Source organism: Heterodontus francisci, chromosome 7 (assembly GCF_036365525.1).
Source record: "Heterodontus francisci isolate sHetFra1 chromosome 7, sHetFra1.hap1, whole genome shotgun sequence".
Lineage (NCBI taxonomy): Eukaryota > Metazoa > Chordata > Chondrichthyes > Heterodontiformes > Heterodontidae > Heterodontus > Heterodontus francisci.
Genome location: NC_090377.1, coordinates 114,509,465 through 114,534,483, shown reverse-complemented (window position 1 = coordinate 114,534,483; position 25,019 = coordinate 114,509,465). Strand labels below are relative to the sequence as shown.

Below are 25,019 nucleotides of genomic sequence, written 5' to 3'. Positions count from 1 at the left end.
TTCCCAGCATCCCAGAGATGATTAACTGGCTCAGTACAGACCGGAGGCCAGACCTAGGAACCAACAATCTGTGTGGGTTATGTCCCTGCTAATGTATGTACCTCACAATATTGAGGAGGGGGTCCAAACTCTGCACAGCCCCCACCCCAGTCCTTCAACAGTGTATAGATGTAAGAGGCAGTGCAGAACTTGGGGCTTCTAAAACTGGCACCATCACAGGCCAGTTGAAACATGGAGTGCAATGTTTGGGTCTCTCTTTCAGCATATTGCTCCTGGTGTAAATCTATAGAAAAGCACTTCAATATACCAACCTATATGTGTCAGCAGACATAACCACCTCTTAAGAGGTAATGACTGCCATGAGATGGCAGTAATAGAACATTACGAATGGCAGTATTTTATAACGGAATACCAGGCCCTAATAATTAGTTCTTCCTTAAGGACTATGTGCTAATGAGATTAAAAGAATCGCTTCCTAGATGATTCTTTATATAACAAAAATCACACATTGTTAATGTTCCAGTATGCTTTTTGTGCATATCAGTCAACAATTCTCTTCAATGAGATGCTTAATTTAAAATAATGAATTTTTAAAACCATTTCCAATTTGCCCTTTTCAGTTATTTCTACTTCTACAGCATTCATCTGCGACTGCCCCACTACACCCACTTCGCCAAAACACAGCATTTTATTAATCTCTACTCCAGCAGCTCCTGTAACTCTGCCTCCAACACAGCACTCTGTTACCGGCTCCCAGTCCTACAAAGCATACCTTCACTCCATGACCGATGTCATCCAAGATGGCGTAATCGATTGGCTTCCTGATGTACCTGACAGGCCTCTCAGGGTTGGGCGGGGCAATGATTTTATGAGTCCTGGAGGTGTTTTTGTTGGTTGTCAAGATACCAATCTCTCTTCTGGCAACCTTCTCCTTGTGAATGTCCACAGTCTGAAAAGGGAATATTGACTGAGTCAAAACAGTGGCAAAACATCATACAGGATATAAAACCATGGGCACATACCAATGGGCAGGGGAGGATGACACAGCTAAACCAAAGGGCATCGAGGGCTGGTGACATATCCAAGCCAATGGGCAGTGCAGGACACATCTCTCAGCTTGACCAAATGCCAGTAGGGCAACAATCACATGGCACCAAGAGACAAAATTTCAGCACCAACGGGCAGGAATTGGGGGAGGGGGTATCACAGTGCCTACAGGCAGCAGGGGGTGGGTCACAGTGCCAATGGGTAGCAGGGGGCAGGTCACAGCACCAACAGGCAGGAATGGCGGCAGGTCACAGCACCAAAAGCCAGCAGATGTCGGATCAGTGCCAACAGGCAGGAGGAGGGCCGGACATCCAGCACCAATGGTTGGTGGTGGTGGTGGGGGGGTGGTGTCCACAAAGCACCAATGGGCAGCAGGGGCAGGTCACAGAACCAACAGGCAGAGGGAGAGGACCACCCAGCATCCATGACGAGCCGGTGGTTATTCACGTTAGTAGGCATGCTGAGGGGATCTGACAATGTTGCACATTGGTTAATTCATAGAATGATACAGAACAGCAGAAGCCATTAGTCACATCGTGCCTGTGCTAGCACTTTGGAAGAGCTATCCAATTAGTTCTACTCCCCAGCCCTTTCTCCATAACCCTGCATTCTTTTCCTGTTTAACAGCTTTCTCAACTTGCCCTGTTACCTTCAAAGACTTTTGTACCCCAGGTCGCCCTTTTCCTGCATCCGCTTTAAAATTGTATCATTTAATTTATATTGCTTCTCCTTATTCTTCCTACTAAAATGCATCACTTCACACTTATTTGCATTAAATTATCTCTGCCATGTGTTTGTCCATTTCAGGAGTCTGCCTATATCTTCCTGAAGTCTGCTACCATCCTTCCCACTGTTTTATACATTTGTGTCATCTACAGCTTTGAAATTATGCCCTGTATAATCAAGTCCAGGTCTCTGCCACTTCAAAGAAATCAATCAAGTTTGCCCGACACGATTTGCCTTTAACTTGCCTTTAACGATTTGCCGTGCTAGCCATCATTTATCAACCCACATCTTTCCAAGTGACAATTAATTTTTTCCTAGATTATGGTCTCAAATGTTTTCCCTGTTGTTACTAGGTTTATCTCTCTCTCCTTTTTTTGAACAGGAGTTTAACAGTTGCAGTCTTCTAGTCCTCTGGCACCATTCCCATACCTAAAGAAGATTAGAAGATTCTGGCCAGAGTTAATTCCACCTTTACTTCACTCAGCAACCTTGGTTGCATCCCACCCAAATCAGGTGACTTTCTACTTTTGTGCACTGATAACCTTTTATGTACCTTTTCTGCATCCACTTTTAGTCCATCCAATTTCTTTAGCACCTCCTCCCTTACTATGACATTGGCAGCATTCTCCTCTTTAATGAATACAGATGCAAAGTTCTCCTTTAGTACCTCAGCCACACTCTCTGCCTCCACAGAGATTTCCTTTATTGGTCACTAATCAGTCCCACTCTTCCTTTCATTGCTCTTGATTAATTGATTAAATGGACAGAATATCATGGAACTAGGTCAAAGGATTGTGGAAGGACTTTCTAAATATTAAAATTTCTAGTTTTCTAAACAAGGAGAATTCATTTTATGTAGCGAGTTATGATGTGGAATGCACTGCCTGAAAGGGTGGTGGAAGCAGATTCAATTGTAAGTTGCAAAAGGAAATCAGACATATAATTGGATATTATATATATATATATATATATACTTGAAAGGGAAAAATGTGCAGGCTATGGAGAAGGCAGGGAGTGGGACTAATTGGGTTGTTCTTTCAAAGGGTCAACACAGACATGATAGGCTGCAAGACTGTAAAAACTGCCACTGCTCTCACCTCAGCTGACAGTGACCACTGGGAGTTGAGGTCTGGCATCATAACTGGGTGGAAGCAATGCTGCCAGATGGTTGGCTGGTTATATCGTGAATCTTACACTATCAGGCCCTTATAAGACACCAGAAAAAGCCCAAACCTTCTGCCTCGTCCCAGGATTTTATCCAGAATCTTGCAACAACAGACCGTGCAGATGGTATCAAAGTAGTTGGGGGATTAATGCCAATCACAGGCATTACTCAAACCTGCAGCATATGCCTTTTTGCTAAGGGATGAACCAGGGCACTGGGTGGCACAAGGTTAAAATGAGGCCTTTTCACCTCAGAGCACTGGGCATTAATCCAGCTCCGATTCATGTGATTCAAGCTCACTCGATCTTGTAGCTTTAAGTATGATGCATCAATCTAACTCTTAAAAGCAACAACGGCACAAAACAAAACTGCACCAAATTCAGCATGCTAACTCAGAGAGCTGACGGAGTGGCTGGTGCAAGAGATGCAAATATCACAGTGATGCAACAAGAGTTAAGCGTGAAAGCAGAGCGAAATTGACTCTGAGCAATTATACCTGTCGGTAGCGTGCTGATGGGCAACACCAGGCACCAAAGCTGAAAAAGCCTCCACTCTCCAGCACTAGCATTCTGCATTGCATAAAAAGATTCTCTCCAGCCTGCCCAGATTGTTCAACCGATTCAAACAGTGAGGACCTTAACCAGACAGGCACAAGGACGGATCACAAGCTTAACATTAATCTACTGTCTGTCTCCATCAGGCACTGATCTGGATATTTCCAGCATTTTCCCTTTATATTTCAGAGTCCAATTTCCAGCATTTTTTACCTCATTACAAGTGACAGGCATATTTCATTCCAATTAGCTTGAGAACAAGTTCCTCCAACCAACCCTCACTAAGATGAACAAAGGCAACTTTAAGCCACAGAGGCCAGAAAATCCCAGGTCTACGTCAAATTAGCTGATCTCATCCAGGGCACGAACGGGTGGTGTTATAACCTATCTCAGTACTCCTGGACGAGAAGAAAATCAGCCAGTGCTCCCACTCCTGGCCAAAATACAACAACCCTGCTGGAAAGAGTACAAGTATAGATGTCTGGTGAGAACCACCTGCATTGATATAGCACTTTTACTATAACAAAGAGGTCCCAAGGTAGTCCACAGGTAGGAATCAGACATGAGGAAGAATTGGGGAAGGTGCACAAGGATGAGGTCAGAGAGGATTTTAAAACGTAGAGGTGGAGGAATAAGGATGGCTGAAAGGTCTGCGACCAACGGTAGAATTGAGGGGTGTGCGGGTCAGGGGAATGAACCATAGGCCAGAGTGACAGATGCATCCAGGGCCGAAGGAGGCCTCAGGAGGTGAATTGAAGCCATGGAAGGATTTGTGTTTGAGGGTTTTGGAATCAATGCCCCAGGGAAGCCAGTGGATGCACGCAGGACAGTGCAGGACTGGAGGCAGACAGTGGAAAACAGTAGGGATGTTTCCGATGCAGGTAGAAGGCGAGCAGATCAGCACTACATCAGAGGAGTCCTGGACGAGCTGGAGTTTACATAGGGAGGAGCTCAGGCAGTGTCTTCGTTATGATGCCAGGTTAACTCTCAATATCACAGATGATGAAAGAAAGGTTAAGTGGAAAAGGCTCTGGAGGGTTGCATGTGGAAATGTATCCCATAAAGAATCAGTGCCTTCAAGATGGAATAGGCAGTAAAAGAAACAGTCCGATTGATGTTCAAGATACAACAAAACTCAAAACAATAGACTGCCTGCATCTTGCCTCATCCCTTCCTTTCAGGTTGTTGATGAAGGGTCTAATGAACTCATCAAAACTCAGACTGCTGATTAAACTCATACCATGTCCTCAATCAGAAGCCTCTTTTAAGCAAGCAACACGACACAAGGTGCTGAGACACAGTGAGCTCGCTGAAGCACACAATGACTCAGCACTGCAGAAATATTCTTAAGAGGCCTTACTCCAACCTTCCACCTGAAGGGATTGGTTTTGAAGTGTAGGATTTTTAACAGTCATCACCTATTTATTTCTCTCCCCCCACCACCCGGCAGTCAGCACATAAAGTTCAGGTTTCAAAGAGCCCCCGCTTTCCACATTACTTTGAGCACTCTGTGGTGTCATCAAATTAACTGAAAAAAACACTTGAAATGGACTGACAGACATGTTGGTTTGCTGGCAACTGTTTTTTGTAGTCTGTTTGAAGGACTCTTGAAAGACTACTCTACAAAACCCAGCATTTACATCCTCCCGCCCCACCAACCCTCCTGAAGGTGTTCATTCTTGTTGGAGTACAGTCCAAACTGGCACCAATAACTGCCCCTCTAGTACCTCACCCAAGCAGCCAGTCTTCGTGCATGAAGTTCAAGAGTGAGAGTCAGCAGCCGATCAGATCAGGGAGGGATTCACCCACTGTCTACTCTTCCCAGCAAGGGTCACTGAGTAGTGGTCAGGAGCAAGAATCCAGACAGATCTTACTCACTGAGGTCAACTGTAGCATTCCAGCTGAAATCAGCTAATTCAGGACAGACCAGGGATCAAACCTGGCACCATCTTGCTCTGCGCAATTGAGCTAATAAATCTTCGCTCCCTATTTCTATCAATGGCCAGTAAGGCCAGTGCACAGCTGGGGACACAAGTTCCAAGTTGACTCAGTTGAAAGGACTCTTACTACTGAGTCAGAAGCCCCATTATGGATTTGACCACATAATCCACTGTGACAATACTGAGGGACTACATTGCCATGTGTACCATCTTACAGAAGAGATGTTTCCTTGCGTACAAGTCAGCTCCCATCGACCAGCTTGCACTTCCTATAAACAGACAGCACCAAGTAATCTGGGATAACATGCCCCGGGTGAAGTAGAAACTCAGATGTAGCGGGGCTGTAACTGACCTCACTACTACTGAGCTCGTGCTTCCATCACATAGCCTTATCATTCCAGAAGACAATTAATGACATTCACACCGGACACTTTTCTGGCAGACGATATGACAAAACAGGTCTATTCATGGATTGTGAAATGCACTATAGAAATGCAAGTCCTTACTTTTCTCCTTTCCTTTTACATGTAGCGGAAATGGTTCTGCAGAATACATAGGCCGTACATCCCACCAGAGGATGGTTCCACTGTTTAAGGCAGGGAGCCACACAGACCAGGAAGGTCCCAGACTCATTCTGTGTAGAGTTAGTTCATGTAAGTCAGGGCAGAAACAGATGGCCTCAACACATTTAGATGAGGGAGGAATTAGTAAAAAGAGAAATCAAGATCCAAGCCTATCGTCACAATCAAGTCCTCCCATTAGAAAATGCATGTGGGCAATCTATAGCATTGGCTGAGTTGAGATGCCCTCCACAGTTAAATAGCCTGCCAACATTCACTGGGCCCACTCAAGACAAATTCCCACATGGGTAAGATACCAGTGGGCTGTCAGCAAAAGACAGCATCTAAAGGAAATTGGCAAAATAAAATTAAGGTAAATAAATGGGAGGTAACTCTGTAGCTGTGCCTGAGCTCGCTTGACAACTGTCGCACGTGGCTTTTGACTCTTCAGCAATATGTAGGGCTGCAGTTAAGGTTTAGGGGAGCAAGGTGGGAGGCGGGAAGAGGAGTAAACAGGACAGCTACTGTGGACAGAAGTGGGGAGAAATTTCTTTGGTGAGCATTATTGGAGCATGGAATGCTTTGCCACAGGCAGTGGTTAAGGCAGTGATCATTGCACCTTTTAAGGGGAAGGGCAGCGGTGGGGGGGGGGGGGGGGGGGGGAAAGGAGGAAGCGCTGGTGGGGAGGGGGGGGAGAGCTGCCGAGGCGGGAGAGCGGCCAGTGGGGTGGGAGCTAGTAGCTGCGTTCGGGTGAAATCACTCCTGGACAGTCATATAAACGAATCACAATAACGAATTGGCAGCATATTTTATACTCTGCTTGATTTTCTTTTCCATCGACCGGGGTGCCGATTCACTATCTTCCAATGGAAATTCAATAATAAAATTCCTTTTGTATTTAATAGGATTACTGGAATATTAAATGGATCTGAGGATTACAGTTAGTATCCCATAACTAAATAGTAGCATATTACTGGGCTTCCAGCCAACCTAATGTAAGGTTAGTTTGCTAGAACGATCTAGCCACGAGCATTTCCTGTGATAAATTGAGCAGCGCCATCTTTAATCCTGGCAGCTGCTTGAACGTTGCAGACACTGACGTTCCAGTTGAAGAGCCTGCATTTGAGCATGTGCAAGAACTGCGCCACCTAATGGTTGCATTTTCAGCAAACACAGCCTTTTTAAAAAAATGTAATTTAGTATATAGTAAGAATGCATACCCCTTAAACACATAACTGCATGTGTATTTATACATAAACATACATCTTATAAGCTTGCAAACTACAGAAGTGAAAATGCTGCTGTCTAGATTTTTCTATGTCTCTTTTCAGTTCCACAAATGCCAGTCTTTTCTGGAATACATCTACGTGCCAATCCCTGACCAGTGAGAGGAAGATGATATGTCAGCAGACAATGCAGCTGTCCCCAACCCAAATCCCCATCTCACCACTAACGGCCATCCTTGTTTAAAATTCTCTCTCATCTGTTCCCACACTGGCTGCTTGCACTACTCAGATGTTTCTCTCCATCAAGGAGGCATCTTTTTGGATGATCTGAAACATGTGTTTTCATTTGATTTTTATCGCTGTTTAAGCTCCAGTTGAAGTGTTCCCTGTAGCAAGCCGATTGAGATTCCACAAATAATTCAAGCTCTTCAAACAGCTGATTGCACACTAACAGTCAATGCTTAACCCAGTGAAAGTAATCCAATTCAGTGCGGGAATACACTCCCTGTCCCCCTAACCCATCACAGGGAACCCCACTCAGTAAAGGAATACATCCCCTATCCCTCTAACCCATTGGAGCAAATCCCACGGAGGGGACCACACTCAGTATTGAAATACACTACCTGTTGCACTTGACTTCGGTTATCTCTATACAGAGCCACGGAGAGGTTCAGAGTCTGCAGTGGCAGTTTTTGAGGTCATTCTAGCTATCCAATTCAACTCCAACAGCAAGTAAACAGGACATGTGCAGCTACTCCTGAATCCAGCACCATTACTGCCTTTTCAGTACCACTACATTAAGGCAGGTGCACATAGAGCGAACCAGAAACACCTGCACATATCTAGATATATATACTGGTTGAATTTTTTAAAATGTACTTTGGGCTCATTGAGGTGAGGGAGGCCATTGTTGGGAACAAAAACACTTTTCAATTTCAGCTGCCCAGTATCATCATAATCGGCACAGTGGCGCAGTGGTTAGCACCGTAGCCTCACAGCTCCAGTGACCCGGGTTCAATTCTGGGTACTGCCTGTGTGGAGTTGGCAAGTTCTCCGTGTCTGCGTGGGTTTTCGCCGGGTGCTCCAGTTTCCTCCCACAGCCAAAAGATTTGCAGGTTGGTAGGTAAATTGGCCATTATAAATTGCCCCTAGTATAGGTAGGTGGTAGGGAAATATAGGGACAGGTGGGGATGTGGTAGGAATATGGGATTAGTGTTGGATTAGTATAAATGGGTGGTTGATGGTCAGCACAGACTCGGTGGGCCGAAGGGCCTGTTTCAGTGCTGTATCTCTAAATAAATAAATAAATCACCATGTTGGGTACAAAAATCCTCAAAGCAATGAGACAGCAGCTCCTACTATATCAGCCATCCTTGTGAGTCAAGTAAGGTTGCCAATTTAAATGGAGGCAAGTGCTCTCAGTGGAGAGCCCTGCATTTTGGAATCCATCCTGGCACTTCTGGGGACTTGGGATGGAATATGACACACAGTGCAGTAGCATCATGTAAACTCCTGGTCCACTTCACTGACACTTCAGCCACATTCCCATTCTATGCAGAAGATACAACGACCTTCTGTAACTATGTGCAGTGTCCTGAAGGAGGGGGTGGGTGCTGGAGGTAATCAGCAGGAGGTTTCCTTGCCCATGTTGAACCTGATGCGATGATACTTCATGGGGTCCGGAGTCAATGTTGAGGACTCCCAGTGCAACTCCCTCCTGACTGTATAACACTCGCCCACCAACAGGACAGACCCAGGGATGGTGACGGTGGTGTCTGGAACATCTGTGTGGTATGATTTGGTGAGTATGACTACGTCACGCTGTTTCTTGACTAGTCTGTTGGGACAGATCTCACAATTTCGGCACAAGCCCCCAGATCTTAGTACGGAGAACTTTGCATGGTCGACAGGGCTGGGTGCGCCATTGTCATTTCCGGAGCCGAGGTTGATGCCGGGTGGTCCGTCCGGTTTAATTCCTTTTAGACTTTTCTCTAGCGGTTTGGTACATCTGAGTAGCTTGCTGGGCCATTTCAGAGGGCATTTAAGAGTCACCTACATTGCAGTGGGCTTGGAGTCGCATGTAGGCCAGACCAGATAAGGACGGCCATTTCCTTCCCTGAAGGACATTAGTGAACCAGATGAGTTTTTATGAAAATCGACAGTGGTTTCATGGTCACCATTACTGAGACTAGCTTTTTTAATTCCAGATTTGAATTTAAATTCCACCAGTTGCCATGGTGAGATTTGAACCAGTATCCCAGAGCATTAGCCTGGGCCTCTGGATTGCTAGTCCAGTAACATTACCACTAAGCCACCGCCTCCCTTACAGGTTAAGATGCATTTAAAGGAAAATGAGCACATGAGGGAGAAAAGAATAAAAGGGCATGCTAATAGGGTTAGAAGAGGAGAGATGGGAGGAAGCTCATGTGAAGCATAAACAGTGGCACAGAACGGCCTGTTTCTGCGTTGTAGACTCAATGGAACTCCCAAGTTCTTGTCTATCGAATCGTAGCCAGGGAATCACTTGCAATGGTCTCTCCTCCTGCTCCTGCGCCGTTACCTCTGGTGTCCCCCAAGCATCTAACGTCAGCCCCCTCCTATTTCTCATCTATATGCTGTCCCTCAAAGTCATCATCCGAAAGCACGGCGTTAGTTTGCACATTTATGCTGAGGACAATCAGCTCTACCTCACCACTACTGTTATCGATTCCTCCACTGTTGCTAAATTATTGGACTGCTTGTCCGAAATCCAGTACTGGATGAGCAGAAGTTTCCTCCAATTAAATATTGGGAAGACTGTAGTCATTGTTTTCAGTCCCTGCTCCAATCTCCATTCCTCTCCCTGGCAACTGCCTGAGATTAAGCCAGTCTGTTCCCAACCTTTGTGTCACTGTCAGGAAACACTATGTGCCAATTGGGAAATATTAATTTAATTGGTTGGAAACTTACCTTAGACTTCTAATGGGAAAAACGCCCTACAGTAATTTAAAAAAAAACTAGCAGCCAAGATGGCCACTGCCATTTACATCTGAAATACTAGAAGAGTGAACTGGAGACAAAAAGTCTAACAAAAAGCCCAGCCAGGACAATGGCTTGCTCTAAGTGATTGAATTATCTAAAATGGTTTCATTAGCACAACAGTCAAGGTCATCCTCGCACATTGACTTTGAAAGAACCAGCCCCCTCCAAGTGTGAATGGGCATCCTGGGCATGTAGTACCTTGAATTTCATTAGAAGATTCAAAAAGAAAACCTCATTAGAAACAATGGGGATTCAGAACCATGTGACCGCCTATTCATCTCTGAAGAAACGAGAAGTTTTGTTCGACAGAAGACAAGCAGTATCAGAGTGTGCAATAGCAGAAAGCTGCATGCCTCCCTTTCCCCCTCTCCCTAGAAAATATCAAGCTTGAAAACCATCTGCAACTGGGGGAACCTCCGAGCCTACAGAACGCTATAGCCAGTGACAAGAGGAAGAGAGCCAACTACAGATTCTGCCTAAAGGAAAACCCTGAGCAAAGCAAGCCAGCCATAATACACTTTGATCAACCAAGAACTTCACAAATACTGTTTCAGCTGAGGACTACAGGATCAGCCACTTTACAGACTGTATTTAAGTTCCATTTATTCTGGACTTCAATCCAACCACCAAATCTATTTTTCCTCCTGTAACCTAATTGTGTGTGTGTGTGAGATTCTCGTGTGAATGTGTGCATGAATGTGGAGTGTATTTTTAGTAATTTTATATCGGGTTAACATGTTAAGTATAATAAATCTTACCTCTTTCTGGTGTAAACAAGAAAACCTGCCCGATTGGGTTCTTTTCACAATCACAGTAAAGGATGAAGGTAAAACACTCACAGAGGTGGTGAACATAAGCACTGTTTAAAAGGAATAAACCCCTGTTGCAGTCAAATAAGAGGAAGAGGCAAAAGGGGAGCGTGAGACCCCCCTCCTCACCTGGCCTTAACAGTGACATCTGACCCCGAGATGAGCTTCAGACCTTATATTCGTGCTAAGACAACCTATTCCCACCTCTGCAACATTGCCTGACTTCGCCCCTGTCTCAGCTCATCTGCTGCTAAAACCCTCATTCATGCCTTGGTTACCTCTAAACTTGACTATTCCAACGGACTCCTGGCTGGTCTTGCATATTCTGCTCTCTGTAAACTTGAGGTCATCCAAAACTCTGCTGCCTATGCCTTAACTTGCACTAAGTCCTGTTCCCCTATCACTCCAGGCTCACTGACTTACATTGGCTTCCGGTCAAGCAACATCTTGATTTTAAAATTTTCATCCTTGTTTTCAAATCCCCCCGTAGCCTCGCCCCTCCCAATCTCTGTAATCTCATCCAGCCCCACAACCCTTCAAGATAACTGCAGTCCTCTAATTTTGCCCTCTTGTCCATCCCTGATATCAATCGCTCCACCATTGGTGGCCACGCCTTCAGTTGCCGAGGTCACAAGCTCTGGAATTCCCTCCCTATAACTCTCCGCCTCGCTTTCCTCCTTTAAGACGCTCCTTAAAACCTACCTCTTTGACAAAGCTTTAGGTCATCTGACCTAACAGTTCCTTTGGTGGCTCAGTGTCATACTTTGTTTTATAATGCTGCTGTAAAGCACCTTGGACTTTTTATTACATTAAAGACACTATACAGGTTGTCGTTGAGATTAAATTGAGGCCCTGCCTGCCCCTTCACTTGAATGTAAAAGATGGTACAGTGCTATTATAAGAGCAAGGGAGATCTCCCAGTGTCCTGGCCAACATTTACCCCCTCAGCCAACAGTAGTTGTTGTTGAACAAGCGAGTTAAGGAAAAAAAGCATCTAATTGAAGACATCGTCCCATCTTTGCTGAGTTAACTGCACTTTGCTGAAACATTAATATGGGAGCTATAATTGGTCTTGGCGCCCTTGGTTTGGGAGAAACAAAATCTTTCTCAAGCAACTCGGTGGGGAAAGCATGTATACACCTTAAATAGGAACAGAACTAGACGTTGGCTGTGATACCGAGCCCTCCCCCACCACCCACATGGTGGAGAAACTTGGCAAATTTAGTTGCTGGGCTAATGCAGGAAGAATAGCCACTTGGATGAGGTAGCAAAAGTGGCCAGGCGGAGCTATACTCCAAGACACACCTTTGGAGAAAGGGATAAATGGAGACAAAGAAAACTAAAATGGCTTCATTTTTCTTCTAAGGAACATGAATGGATGCAGAAGTCAAGGGATTTCGATTGGTATCCCTTTAGGATGTCCTTCATGTGCTCGCTCAGGTTCAGTGTGGCGCAAATTGGTACAGCAGTTTAATCACAAGCCTAGTACTAGTACAACAGCAGGCATGCCAGCTTCCTTCTCAACTTCAATCCTCTGTAAACCAAGAAAGAAAAATCTGTGGCAAAATACTGACTATTGGTGGGGGCGGGGCAGGCGCCCGGGCAAGGGAGTGGGGGACGGGGCGGGCACCCGGGCAAGGGAGTGAGGGACGGGGTGGGCGCCCGGGCGCGAGAGGGGGCGCCTGGGTGAGGGGGTGGGGGAGCCCGGGTGAGGGAGTGACGGGGCAGGGCAGGCGCCTGGGCGAGGGAGGGGGCCAGTGCAAGTGGTCAACAGAGGGGGACAGAGCGAGTGGGTGGGACCGATCACTGGTGATTGGGAATAACAGAATGAACAAAAGCAAATGAGAGAATAAAGACACAGATGTTGTTAGGGTCTGTAAACAAAGACATGCATTCCAAGCCTGACAGCATAAAATTATTCCCTGAAACTGTAAAACATAGCACGATCGTACCCTCCTATTAACTGAGCATCACTGGGCTAAATTACAGTCACTCTACACTGAGCAACCTCAGGAGTGAATGCACTTTTCATTCTTTACTTTGGGAGCTGTTGGTGAAGTGGCCAATGCTTGACAATGGGTGTTGGGGATTCACAAGATTCTACAATTAGAGGAACAGAGAGTTCTCGGAGGATTGTAAGGCTGAAGGAGGTAAGATGGGGAGGTGTGAGTTCACGAATGGACTAGAACACAATAAGAATTTAAAATTTAAGGCACTGGGGGATCAGGAGCCAATACAGATCAATGAGCATGGGGATGAGCTGTGGTCTGTTTTATCATCAGCTGCATCATTTGCCACTCTTCTTGTTTAGAGGGCAGAGTTGCAGAGACATTTAGTTCAGCTGGAGAGCTTCCAACATTAAGAAGGCTGAATGCAGTAATATTACTTCAAATTAAGCCAAGGGAGTAGGAACACAGAGGAGAAATTTAAATTGGTGAAAAGGAAACTTAAAACTATAGAAGACATCTTTACTCGGAGGGTGAGGAATGTTTGGAACATCCTGCCAGATGGGGAACTGGAAAGCAAATAATTTGGGACTGTCAGGCAAATCCCCCACCTGCCAAGATTGTGAAATACATGATTTCGCCACATGAACATTAAAACTTAAAATTGCAAGCCCCTGACTGGAATGACATTTCCATGGTAATCAACAGTTGGAACAAGGGACAAAGGGCCATGCCCTGACTCATTCAACCAATGATTAACAGACGTTGAAGGTGGGGGGAGCAAGCATTCCAGAGACTGCTGAGGTATAATCCACAAGCCACGCAGGAGAGACTGTTCCATATAAGGAGCTAGTCACATGACTAACCTGCTGGGCAACCTGGAAGTTTTTTTGAATTTGATCTCCCAACAAAGGAATTGGAAGAGAGAAGGCCATGTCCTCATGGGCTGAGAACATCTCCTCTCCTGTCTTCCTGCCTCCATCTCTGTCCCACGAAACTGAATCTTGTGAAGACACGTAAACTCAAAGAGAGAACAATCTCCTACGTGAACAAGGTTTAAGACGAATACTGGGCCCCAACGAAACGCAAGACCACATCTTCAATCAAGGACTACAGCGAGTTCGAGAAACAGTAACAAGATATTGCCTCAAACTGTTCTACATATGTTTTCTTCTGCTCTTTTCTGTCCCTATTTGTATGCATGTATCGCGTGTGCATGCTGGTGTGGGTGCATCGTTTATCCGTAGGCATTAACTGCATTAGAATTTAAGTTTAAGGTTTAATAAATTTCATCTTTCTTTTTTTAAACCACAGAAAACCTGTTTGTGCTCATTTCTTTGCCTTATAATTGGAAAGTTGTGCACAAGGATTCACAAGGGGGGGAACTCAAAACACAGTGCATTTAAAAGTAAACTCTGTTACAATAAGACCAGGTGAAGATAGTAACAGACCCCTAGACATCTTTTGCACCCAGTTGTAACAGGGACATTTATCAGCTAAGGATTATAATGGGAGAGTTGGAGTGTAAGAGGGATGCGACAGTCAATGTACAAAATCAGTAGGTATAAATGTAAGATAGTCACTGATATCCATCCAATAAAGAAATCAGGAGAAACTTTTTTACTCAGAGTGGTTGGAATGTGGGATTTACCCTCACATGGAGTGATTGAAGTGAATATCACAGATGCATTCAAGGGGAAGGCAGATAAGTAAGAGGGCAGAAGGAATAGAAGGATACATTGATAGGGTGTGATGAAGGGTAGGAGGAGGCTCGTGTGAAGCATAAACACCAGCATAGGCCTGTTTCTGGACTGTAAATTCTATGTACTCTTTATGTCACTCTTATTAATACCTCCTGCTTTGGCTTGGCATCCATTTTTGCCTGGTTATGCCTCTGTGAAGTGGCCTGGGACTTGGACTACGTTAAAGGTGCTCTATAAATGCATGTAATTGTTGTGGTGAGGCGTCTCTGTTGGATGGGCTGTCACTGAATAAAGCTTTGACAGAGCAGCTATTAAGGGCTATGTGAAAACTAGTTTCCCAATTGCACTCTTCCGTTGTGGTATTTAGTGACAAGCAAGGAATGTCTCCAGTTCAATAACCTGATTTGTGTTTCTATCAATGGAGGAGATGGCGGAGCAACAATTAGCTTCTAGACAAACAGAGGGGGGGGAGAGGAGATCAGCCAGGGTTCCCACTCCAAACTGCTAACGCGTGAACCGTTTTGGCCAGCACACATGTATGCAACTGAGCTGGGGATAGGATTGGGCTCGGCTGTGATACATTCTAAAGCTGAACAGTCCACAAGCCCTCAACATTAATAGTCACACAGGATAAGAATTCGAACTGTGCTCCAACCAGCAACAAAATCTTCAGGGGAAGAGAAAGAGAACACAGGCAAGAAAAATAAGGGACCCAAATATTGGCTGAAACACTTCTCATTTGTTTCTGCTACTATGGAGACTAGAATTGCCATCTCTTCAGTAACACAGAGCTCATCCAGGCATAAGTGTTGTCAAAGCAACACAGATGGAGCCTGGCACAGACTGTTGGCAAATCTCACACAGGAATGCTTGCTGAGGAAACAATGAGTCTCCATTTTCTTTATACCAACATTTTGTGAAGTGAGCAAAGCAGTAATTTGCCCTCCCCTGGGTTTTGGTCATGTTGGCCAGTTAATGCAAAGCTGGTCCCTTGTTCCTCCCTTGCTGGCCTAAATTATCAAAAATCTGTTTCGTCTATTGAGATGAGATTGCTGAGTCTTTGATAGATTTAAGAGCAGCTGTGCATTCTCAAATCATGTCAACAGATTGCTCAAAGACAATCCTGAGACAGAAGGTCTAGCTCTGACTGAGCTAGATCTAATCGAATGGTATACACATGCTCACTCATTCTGACACCTTCAAAATATAAATACGCTTACTGATATGTCACAGCTGGAAAGGAGTAAACAAACACCGTGGAAAAACACTGGAACTTCTGACATTCGAAGATGATTTCTCTCCCTTCCCTCATGAAGGCACTGCCTCATGCTGAGGAATGGGGTTTCACAGGTGACAGCTGCCTGCCAGTTACGTGCCCAAGTGATCACTCCTAAGGTGAACGCACGGATAGTTGGCAGGCTATGCCACTTGTGCTGGGCCATTACCATCCACCCCAATCTGACCTGATGCCCATGGATGGCCATTCTCCAGCAGGGGCCACCGGACAGTGGCCAAAAGCATGAAAATCTGGCTGATATCCATTCTTGATCCCAGGGAACAGAGGTCAGTTGTAACTTCCCTAATGCCACTTTGGCCAAGATTAGTTCATTGAGTCTATATGACTTGTGACCTGATGAGAGTTATAATAAGGTAAATAGTGATGAACTGTTTCCACAGAGAAGGACACAGAAATTTAAGGGAATCACAAAAAGAATTGAAGAGATTAGGAAAAAAAATCCTGCACTGAGGGAGGTGAGACGTGCTATTTCCCTGTCACATTCCATTGCTGAAGTGGAGTCCAGCAACACTTTTAAAAGGGAATTAAGTAGTTACTTGAAGACTAATGGGAGCGGGATTAAAACTGGGTGGTTCAAGTGGAACACTTGATGGATCAAATGGCCTGTTTGTGCTTTAATGGTCTGTGGTTCAATGGCATGTTCCTATGCTGCAACAGACTGATCTGTCACTGTGTAACAGTACTGGTGGGCACAGGTCTCTCACTAACACTGGGGTGCAGTACTGATGGATATAGATCTATCATTGCATCACACAGCAGTACAGTACTGGTAGGTACAGGTATGTCACTACCATTGGGGTACAGTAGTGGTGGATACAGTAGTATGTAGGTAGAGAAGACTGATTTACAAGATTGATTAGATAAAAAGGACAATTAAACAAATATTTAATTCAATTTTGACCAAAATAGGAAATTTTCTCTTGTGCTTTACTGTAGTTTTAAACAGCTCAGAAATGGTACACCTGGGATGTCTTTGTGCAATTTCCTTACTGCCTTGCCTTAGTGCCCATCTGGTTCAGATGTTCGCACTTGCACCTCTAAGTCCAAAGATTGTGGATTGAAGCTCCAGTTCAGGACGTGAGCATATAATCTGGATTGATACTTGATATTCTACTGGAATGACGCATTGTCGGAAGCTCTATCTTTCAGATGAGGTCTTAAACTAAGGCCTTCATCTGTATATGATTCCAGGGCAATACTTCAACAGAATCCTCCCGGTGTCTTGACTAACAGCAAAAACATATTAAGTTAGTCATCTCATTTGCTGTTTGTGGGATCTTGCTGTGCATAAACTGGCAGCACCACCACAGTGGCAACACTTCAAGAGGAAGCGATCGGTTGTAAAGCTTTCAGGGAGATCCTGCAGGGTGTGGGGAAGGGAAGTTGTGATAAAGTGTTGTACAGGTGCAAGGGTGCAAGATGTTCTTGGTTCCAGGTGTGAATACGACTGGTTCTGCTAATTATTGTGAACTGGGATGTCTGCCAGCATTTGAAATTCTAAGAACTGTGCTTTTGTGAACAATCTTGGGATTCTCTACTCTCTCTTGAAACATCTTATCTGAGTTCATGGTGGTGTGATGGGGAAGAATAATTTCTGTTCACGATCAGGTGTACAGTTGGAGGGAAACGCAGGAACGGGTAAGTGGCACATGAAACATCCCTGTTAACCCACCAGTATTTACTTGACTTCTTCAATTAAACTGTGACATCAAAAGACAACAGAGTGATGCTGCTTTCTAATTCCAGCATAAATGCATCGTACTCTGTAGGGCATCTGGAGTTGGTAAGTACAAAATTGCAACCCAAATGATGGGGCAGAAAACCATTTTCAAAGGACCACAACATTCATCGGATGCATCCAAGAAAAAATTCCATTCCCAGAGAAGCAGAAAGCAGCAGGCTGGAAAGAGACAGGCACCTGGTTCTCTGACACAAGTCAACTATCTATTCTTTTTTGCTTCTGGGACTTATTTTTAATTGAAAGTAAATCTGATGAGTTTAAATTATACAAAGTGGCCCAGTGTTGCAATTATTTCCCACTTCCCTAACTGATACGAGATATACTGGACATCCTACACATTCTCCAGCAAGCAACTTACTGTGACAGCGGTTAACTGCTGAAATTGGGTTGCTCTAACTCAGAACAGAGAATAAAAGATAACTTCAATTTGTCGGTGATGTTGGCTGCTTATGAAAATTGCATTTACATGCAAAAGATGCTGCATAACACCCAAACCATATTGATTACAATTATTAAAAACTCCTGGCTCCAAACTATTAAATGCAGATGGCATTTCTCCATTATTTTGCTCCTAACACGGTTACGAAAGTGCTTCAATTTTTTGTAAAATTTTGAGGACTTGTGTTTTAAAACTGAATAGAATTCCATGGATTTTTTTTATAATGGTCACTGAGAGGTTGTTTGAAAACAAAATTTACTGGAAGTCACCTGTCTTCAAGTAAGTTCCCAGCGGGGACTTTTTGACCTGGGAAAGATGTTTCCAGAGAAGTGACAGGTCAAGATTTATAGGGGTCAGGAGGCTTGACTCGAGATATTGTTTTGGTTTCACTTTGGACAGTCAGTTGGAGTGTGGGTAGTGTTTTGAAAGGAGTTTAAAAATCAATCTGCCAGGGACAAAACCCCAACTCAACCTTTGCCATCTCTTTGAAAAGCCTGCCAGCTTTTCCATCTCTTAGAAGCTCTTAGAGGCTTGTGTAATAAATGGAAAAATTGATGCTGCATTTCCCCTGAAAAGCCTGCCAAACTGATCTTCAACGTCGCTTGTAAAGAACTGTTCTCGAAAGATCCCAGTGACAGCCATCTACGCATATTTGGGACGCAAATCAAAAAGGGACAACTGACATCTTTCCATATCTTCTCTTTTTTTCTTCAAGAGTTAACAAGTATTTGGCCAAAGTATTCTTTTTTTGTCTTTTTTTGGTAACAGATCTCCAAAGAGAAAATCTCTATTTTTTCAGTTAACTGGTGTGTGTGTGTGAGGGGCTAAGGCAAAAAGGGAACTTTCCTATTTCAATCTGTGTCTTAATGCTTTGCTTCGTCACTGGTTAAGTCTTGTTTTATAATAAATTGATAATTTTGTTGTTTATTACAGAAACTTGGTTCATGTATTTTATTCTGGGATAAAAATAGTTGATGATTGACCGTATCAGTAACTGGGTAAACATTTAAAGGTATGTTGTGACCAGTGGAGAAGTGGAACTAGAAAAAACATTGCACTCCTCCCGCCTCGGTGATAACATCACCAATTAACTTCCGTTGGTTCAGCTACACAATAGGAGTTCAAAGTGTTAGCTTTGATTCAGTGGGTAGAAGTTTGAGAGTGTTCAAGCCTCATACCAGGGACTTGAGTCCATAATCCAGGGCGATACTTCAGTGCAGTCCTGAAGGAGTGCTGCACTGTCAGCGTTGGAGACAGTTCAGAGGTTTACTAGATTGATACCTGGAATGAGTGGATTGTCTTATGAGGAAAGGTTGGACAGACTGGGCTTATTTTCACTGGAGTTTAGAAGAGTGAGGGGAGACTTGATTGAAGTATATAAGATCCTGAACGACCTTGACAAGATGAATGTGGAAAGGATGTATCCTCTTGCGGGTGAGTTTAGAACGAGGGGGCACTGTTTTAAATTAGGGGTTATCCTTTTAGGACAGAAATGAAGAGAATTTTTTTCTCTCAGAGGGTTGTGCGACTTTGGAACTCTGCCTCAGAAGGTGATGGAGGCGGGGTCATTGAATATTTTTAAGGCGGGAGTAGATAGATTCTCGTTAGGCAAGGGAATCAAAGATTATCGGGGATGGATGGGAGTGTGGAATTTGAGACACAAACAGATCAGCCATGATCTTATTGAATGGTGGAGCAGTCTCGAGGGGCTGAATGGCCTACTTCTGCTCCTAATTTGTATGTAAGAGGTGTCCTCTTTCAGATGAGACATTGAACTGAGGACACCTTCTACCTTCTCTGCTGAATGTTAAAAATATCACATGGCACTATTTGAAGAAAAAAAGGAAGTTCTCTCAGTGTTCTGGGTTAATATTTATCCCTCAACCATCAGCACCAAATCTGATCATTATCCCTTTGCTGTTTGTGGCAGCTAGCTGTGTAAAAATTGTCTGCTGTGTTTCCCACATTACAGCAGCGTCTGCACTTCATTAGCTGTGAAGATTTCTGAAGATTCCATCTACCTTTAGAGCACCCAGGTCATCAAATATCATTGGAACCAAAATACCAGTAAAGATAATAGGTGGCAGGTACATTTTAGAGGAGGTTTGCTTCCTGGTTTTCTCACAGACAAGAGTACATGAGGGAATAAGAGAATAGAGGGATATGGGACAGGATGCGAAGAGTCAGTTTGAGTGGGAGAAGTATGGAGTATAAATACTGATATAGACCAGTTGGGCCAAATAGACGGTTTCTGTGCTGTTGATTCGATGTAAAATTTTCTCGTGTGACTTCTCCCATCTCAACTTGAATCAGTTCAAGGTATTCTTCCCTTTCCCGAGAGGAGAACCAATGTTAGTATTGATGCTGTCAATGAATTAAACATCTGAAACATCTCCCACCACATCACTTTTCATTGTCAAAAGATAAAACTATCACCAGATTTAGGAACTGCAATGCTGTAGGGGACGAGGGTCGTGTTAAATATTTCATGTTTGAAACTACCAAAAAATACTAGAAGTTACCATGTTGCTAGTGTAACAGATTCATACGTTAGCTTCTTCCTTTTCTGTAAACAAACCTTCCACCTGTACAGCATCTTTAGAAAGCCATCCCAAAGTGCTTCAAAGGAGTCGTCAAACAGGAGCCTGGGGAGAAGTTCAGTGTGCTTACCTAAAGCATGGTCGAAAAGGTGGATGGTTAAGAGGCTTTTACAAGTGCTGATGATTCCACAAGGCGGGGTGGGGGGGTGGGGGGGGGGGGAAAGAGGTTCAGGCACAGAATTCTAGGGTTTGGAGGTGTGACGGCTGAAACTGTACCACTGATTAGCGTAGCAGGAGGTAGGGGCACATACAATGCGATACGGTTCGGACCATAGAACTCAAAACAGAGCAGAGATGCTAGACCTGTATAATAAAAGCAAAATACTGCAGATGCTGGAGATTGAGCATAAAAACAAGAAATGCTGGAAATACTCAGCAGGTCTGGCAGCATCTGTGGAGAGAGAAGCAGAATTAATGTTTCAGGTCAGTGACCCTTCATTAGAACTGGCAAATATTAGAAATGTAATAGGTTTTAAGCAAGTAAAGTGGGGGGGGGGGGGGCAAGGGATAACAAAAGAGGTGTTGATAGGACCTAGTCCTTAAAACCAATTACATTATTTTTGGGTTGTGGGTACTTTAAGGAAAGGTGCAGCACCACATTTGGCCACAAACCTAGCAATAAACCAAGTACTCAGCTTGGCTTGATGACATTTCCTGAAAAACATTACTTGTGGGGATTTTGCATGTGTATTAAATGTTTCAATCTCACACTGAAGAGCTGGAACCTGTCATAGCTGCTAAGCGCATTGCACTGCTGAACTACAAGAAAGCCCCCAGCGAGTTAACATCCGTAGCTCTTAAAACAGCCAGGCGCTGCGCAAATGACTACTGGCAACACCTATGCAGTCATATTCAGCTGGCCTCCGACACTGGAAATATCAGAGGAATGTATGTTGGCATTAAGAGAGCTTTTGGGCCAACCATCAAGAAGATCGCCCCCCTCAAATCTAAATCATGGGAAACAATCACTGACCAACGCAAGCAAATGGACCGCTGGGTGGAACACTACCTAGAACTGTACTCCAGGGAAAATGTTGTCACTGAGACCGCCCTCAATGCAGCCCAGTCTCTGCCAGTCATAGATGAGCTGGACGTACAGCCAACAAAATTGGAACTGAGTGATGCCATTGATTCTCTAGCCAGCGGAAAAGCCCCTGGGAAGGACGGCATTACCCCTGAAATCAAGAGTGCCAAGCCTGCTATACTTTCAGCACTGTACGAACTGCTTTGCCTGTGATGGGACGAGGGAGCAGTACCACAGGATATGCGCAATGCCAATATCATCACCCTCTATAAGAACAAGGGTGACCACGGTGACTGCAACAACCACCGTGGAATCTCACTGCTCATGCATAGTGGGGAAAGTCTTCGCTCGAATCACTTTAAACAGGCTCCAGAAGCTGGCTGAGCGTGTCTACCCTGAGGCACAGTGTGGCTTTCAAGCAGAGAGATCCACCATTGACATGCTGTTCTCCCTTCGCCAGCTACAGGAGAAATGCCGTGAACAACAGATGCCCCTCTACGTTGCTTTCATTGATCTCACCAAAGCCTTTGACCTCGTCAGCAGACGTGATCTCTTCAGACTAGTAGAAAAGATTGGATTAAAAGGGTCACTGACCCGAAACGTTAACTCTGCTTTTCTTTCCACAGATGCTGCCAGACCTCCTGAGTGGTTCCAGCATTTCTTGTTTTTATTTCAGATTTCCAGCATCCGCAGTATTTTGCTTTTATATTAGAAAAGATTGGATGCCCACCAAAGCTACTAAGTATCATCACCTCATTCCATGACAATATGAAAGGCACAATTCAGCATAGCGGCGCCTCATCAGACCCCTTTCCTATCCTGAGTGGCGTGAAACAGGGCTGTGTTCTCGCACCTACACTGTTTGGGATCTTCTTATCCCTGCTGCTCTCACATGTGTTCAAGTCTTAAGAAGGAATTTTCCTCCACACAAGATGGGCGGCACAGTGGTTAGCACCGCAGCCTCACAGCTCCAGCGACCTGGGTTCAATTCCAGGTACTGCCTGTGTGGAGTTTGCAAGTTCTCCCCGTGTCTGCGTGGGTTTCCTCCGGGTGCTCCGGTTTCCTCCCACATGCCAAAGACTTGCAGGTTAATAGGTAAATTGGCCATTAGAAATTGCCCCTAGTATAGGTAGGTGGTAGGGAAAATATAGGGACAGGTGGGGGTGTGGTAGGAATATGGGATTAGTGTTGGATTAGTATAAATAGGTGGTTGATGGTCGGCACAGACTTGGTGGGCCGAAGGGCCTGTTTCAGTGCTGTATCTCTAAAAAAAAAAGATCAGGTGGCAGGTTGTTCAATCTTGCCCGTCTAAGAGCGAAGACCAAAGTTCGGAAAGTCCTCATCAGGGAACTCCTCTTTGCTGACAATGCTGCATTAACATCTCACACTGAAGAGTGTCTGCAGAGACTCATCGACAGGATTGCGGCTGCCTGCACCGTATTTGGCCTAACCATCAGCCTCAAGAAAACGAACATCATGGGACAGGATGTCAGAAATGCCCCATCCATAAATATCGGCGACCACACTCTGGAAGTGGTTCAAGAGTTCACCTACGTAGGCTCAACTATCACCAGTAATCTGTCTCTCAATGCAGAATTCAACAAGCGCATGGGGAAGGCTTCCTCTGCTATGTCCAGACTGGCCAAGAGAGTGCGGGAAAATGGCGCACTGACACAGAACGCAAAAGTCCAAGTGTATCAAGCCTGTGTCCTCTGTACCTTGCTCTACGGCAGCGAGGTCTGGACAACATACGTCAGCCAAGAGCGACGTCTCAATTCATTGCATCTTCGCTGCCTCCGGAGAATCCTTGGCATCAGGTGGCAGGACTATATCTCTAACACAGAAGTCCTCGAGGCGGCCAACATCCCCAGCATATACACCCTACTAAGCCAGTGGCGCCGGAGATGGCTTGGCCATGTGAGCCGCATGGAAGGTGGCAGGATCCCCAAGGACACATTGTACAGCGAGCTCGTCACTGGTATCAGACCCACCGGCCGTCCTTGTCTCCGCTTTAAAGATGTCTGCAAACGCGACATGAAGTCCTGTGACATTGATCACAAGTCGTGGGAGTCAGTTGCCAGCGATCGCCAGAGCTGGTGGGCAACCATAAAGGCGGGGCTAAAGTGTGGCGAGTCAAAGAGACTTAGCAGTTGGCAGGAAAAAAGACAGAAGCGCAAGGAGAGAGCCAAATGTGTAACAGCCCCGACAACCAATTTTATCTGCAGCACCTGTGGAAGTGTCTGTCACTCTAGAATTGGCCTTCATAGCCACTCAAGGCGCTGCTTCACAAACCACTGACCGCCTCCAGGCGCTTACCCATTGTCTCTCGAGACAAGGAGGCCAAAAAACATTAAATGGCTGGTATGGGGAGAGGGAGACTGAGATCCCAGCTTATCTCAGCAAAAACCCTGCCAGAACCACAAATAGTGATATCTGACGATTAAAGGCTGCTAAATGGGCTTCCATTGGATGTTGCACTGAGTTACTGCAGTGAACAGGCTTCCAAACGACATCTCAGTGAGTCAATGCACATACAGGATTTCTGATGGATTCTTGCTGAGTCAATGTACTGAGGGGACACAGTGCATAGACCAGATTCAATCCTCGCTTTGGACCAGAACTATCACTCAGCTATGGATACACAAAGGTTCTTGTAACCTCACCCAACTGGCTCTTCCAAGTCTCAGTCTCAACAGCAAGTGCAGATAAGCTATTCTACTACTGGGCCATCACTGATCTCCAGGCATGGCACATTCAGCAAGGATGAATGAAGATCAACTCAGGGCCACAGCTGCAATTTCCCTCCCTAACCCAGGTGGTTACTGAGCTCCACTGTTTACTTAAAAATATATCCTTATGTCACAGCTTCAGGAGATCTGATAAAGGCATCACAAAATGCTCACGTTAGAAGCTTTTCTGTTCACCTCAATGACGGGCTATGAGCTCCTTGAGTCAAGAGGAGCAGGCTGCATAAATACTGGAGATAGCCCTTTAATAGTGCAGTCAATGTGTAGTCAACAATTAGGAACACAGGAGCAGGAGTATGCCATTCAGCCCATCGAGCCTGCCCCACCATTCAATACTATCATGGCTGATCTTCCACTTCAATGCCTTTTTCCCACACTATCCTCATATTCCCTTATGACATTTGAATTCAAAAATCTGTCAATCTCTGCTTTAAACATACTCAATGACTGAGCTTCCACAGCCCTCTAGGGTAG

The 25,019-nt window shown here is 44.8% G+C and overlaps 1 protein-coding gene across 4 annotated transcripts in view; it reads right to left on the bottom strand.

Annotated features, from left to right (window-relative positions):
- The window catches only part of LOC137372245 (abl interactor 2), a 93,759-nt gene that overhangs the window by 61,427 nt on the left and 7,313 nt on the right, over positions 1 to 25,019 (bottom strand). For all 4 annotated transcript variants that reach the window (XM_068035918.1, XM_068035917.1, XM_068035916.1 and 1 more), the window contains exon 2: positions 773 to 949. In XM_068035918.1, the coding sequence (XP_067892019.1) occupies positions 773 to 949 (177 nt within the window). The remainder of the gene's footprint in view (positions 1 to 772; positions 950 to 25,019) is intronic.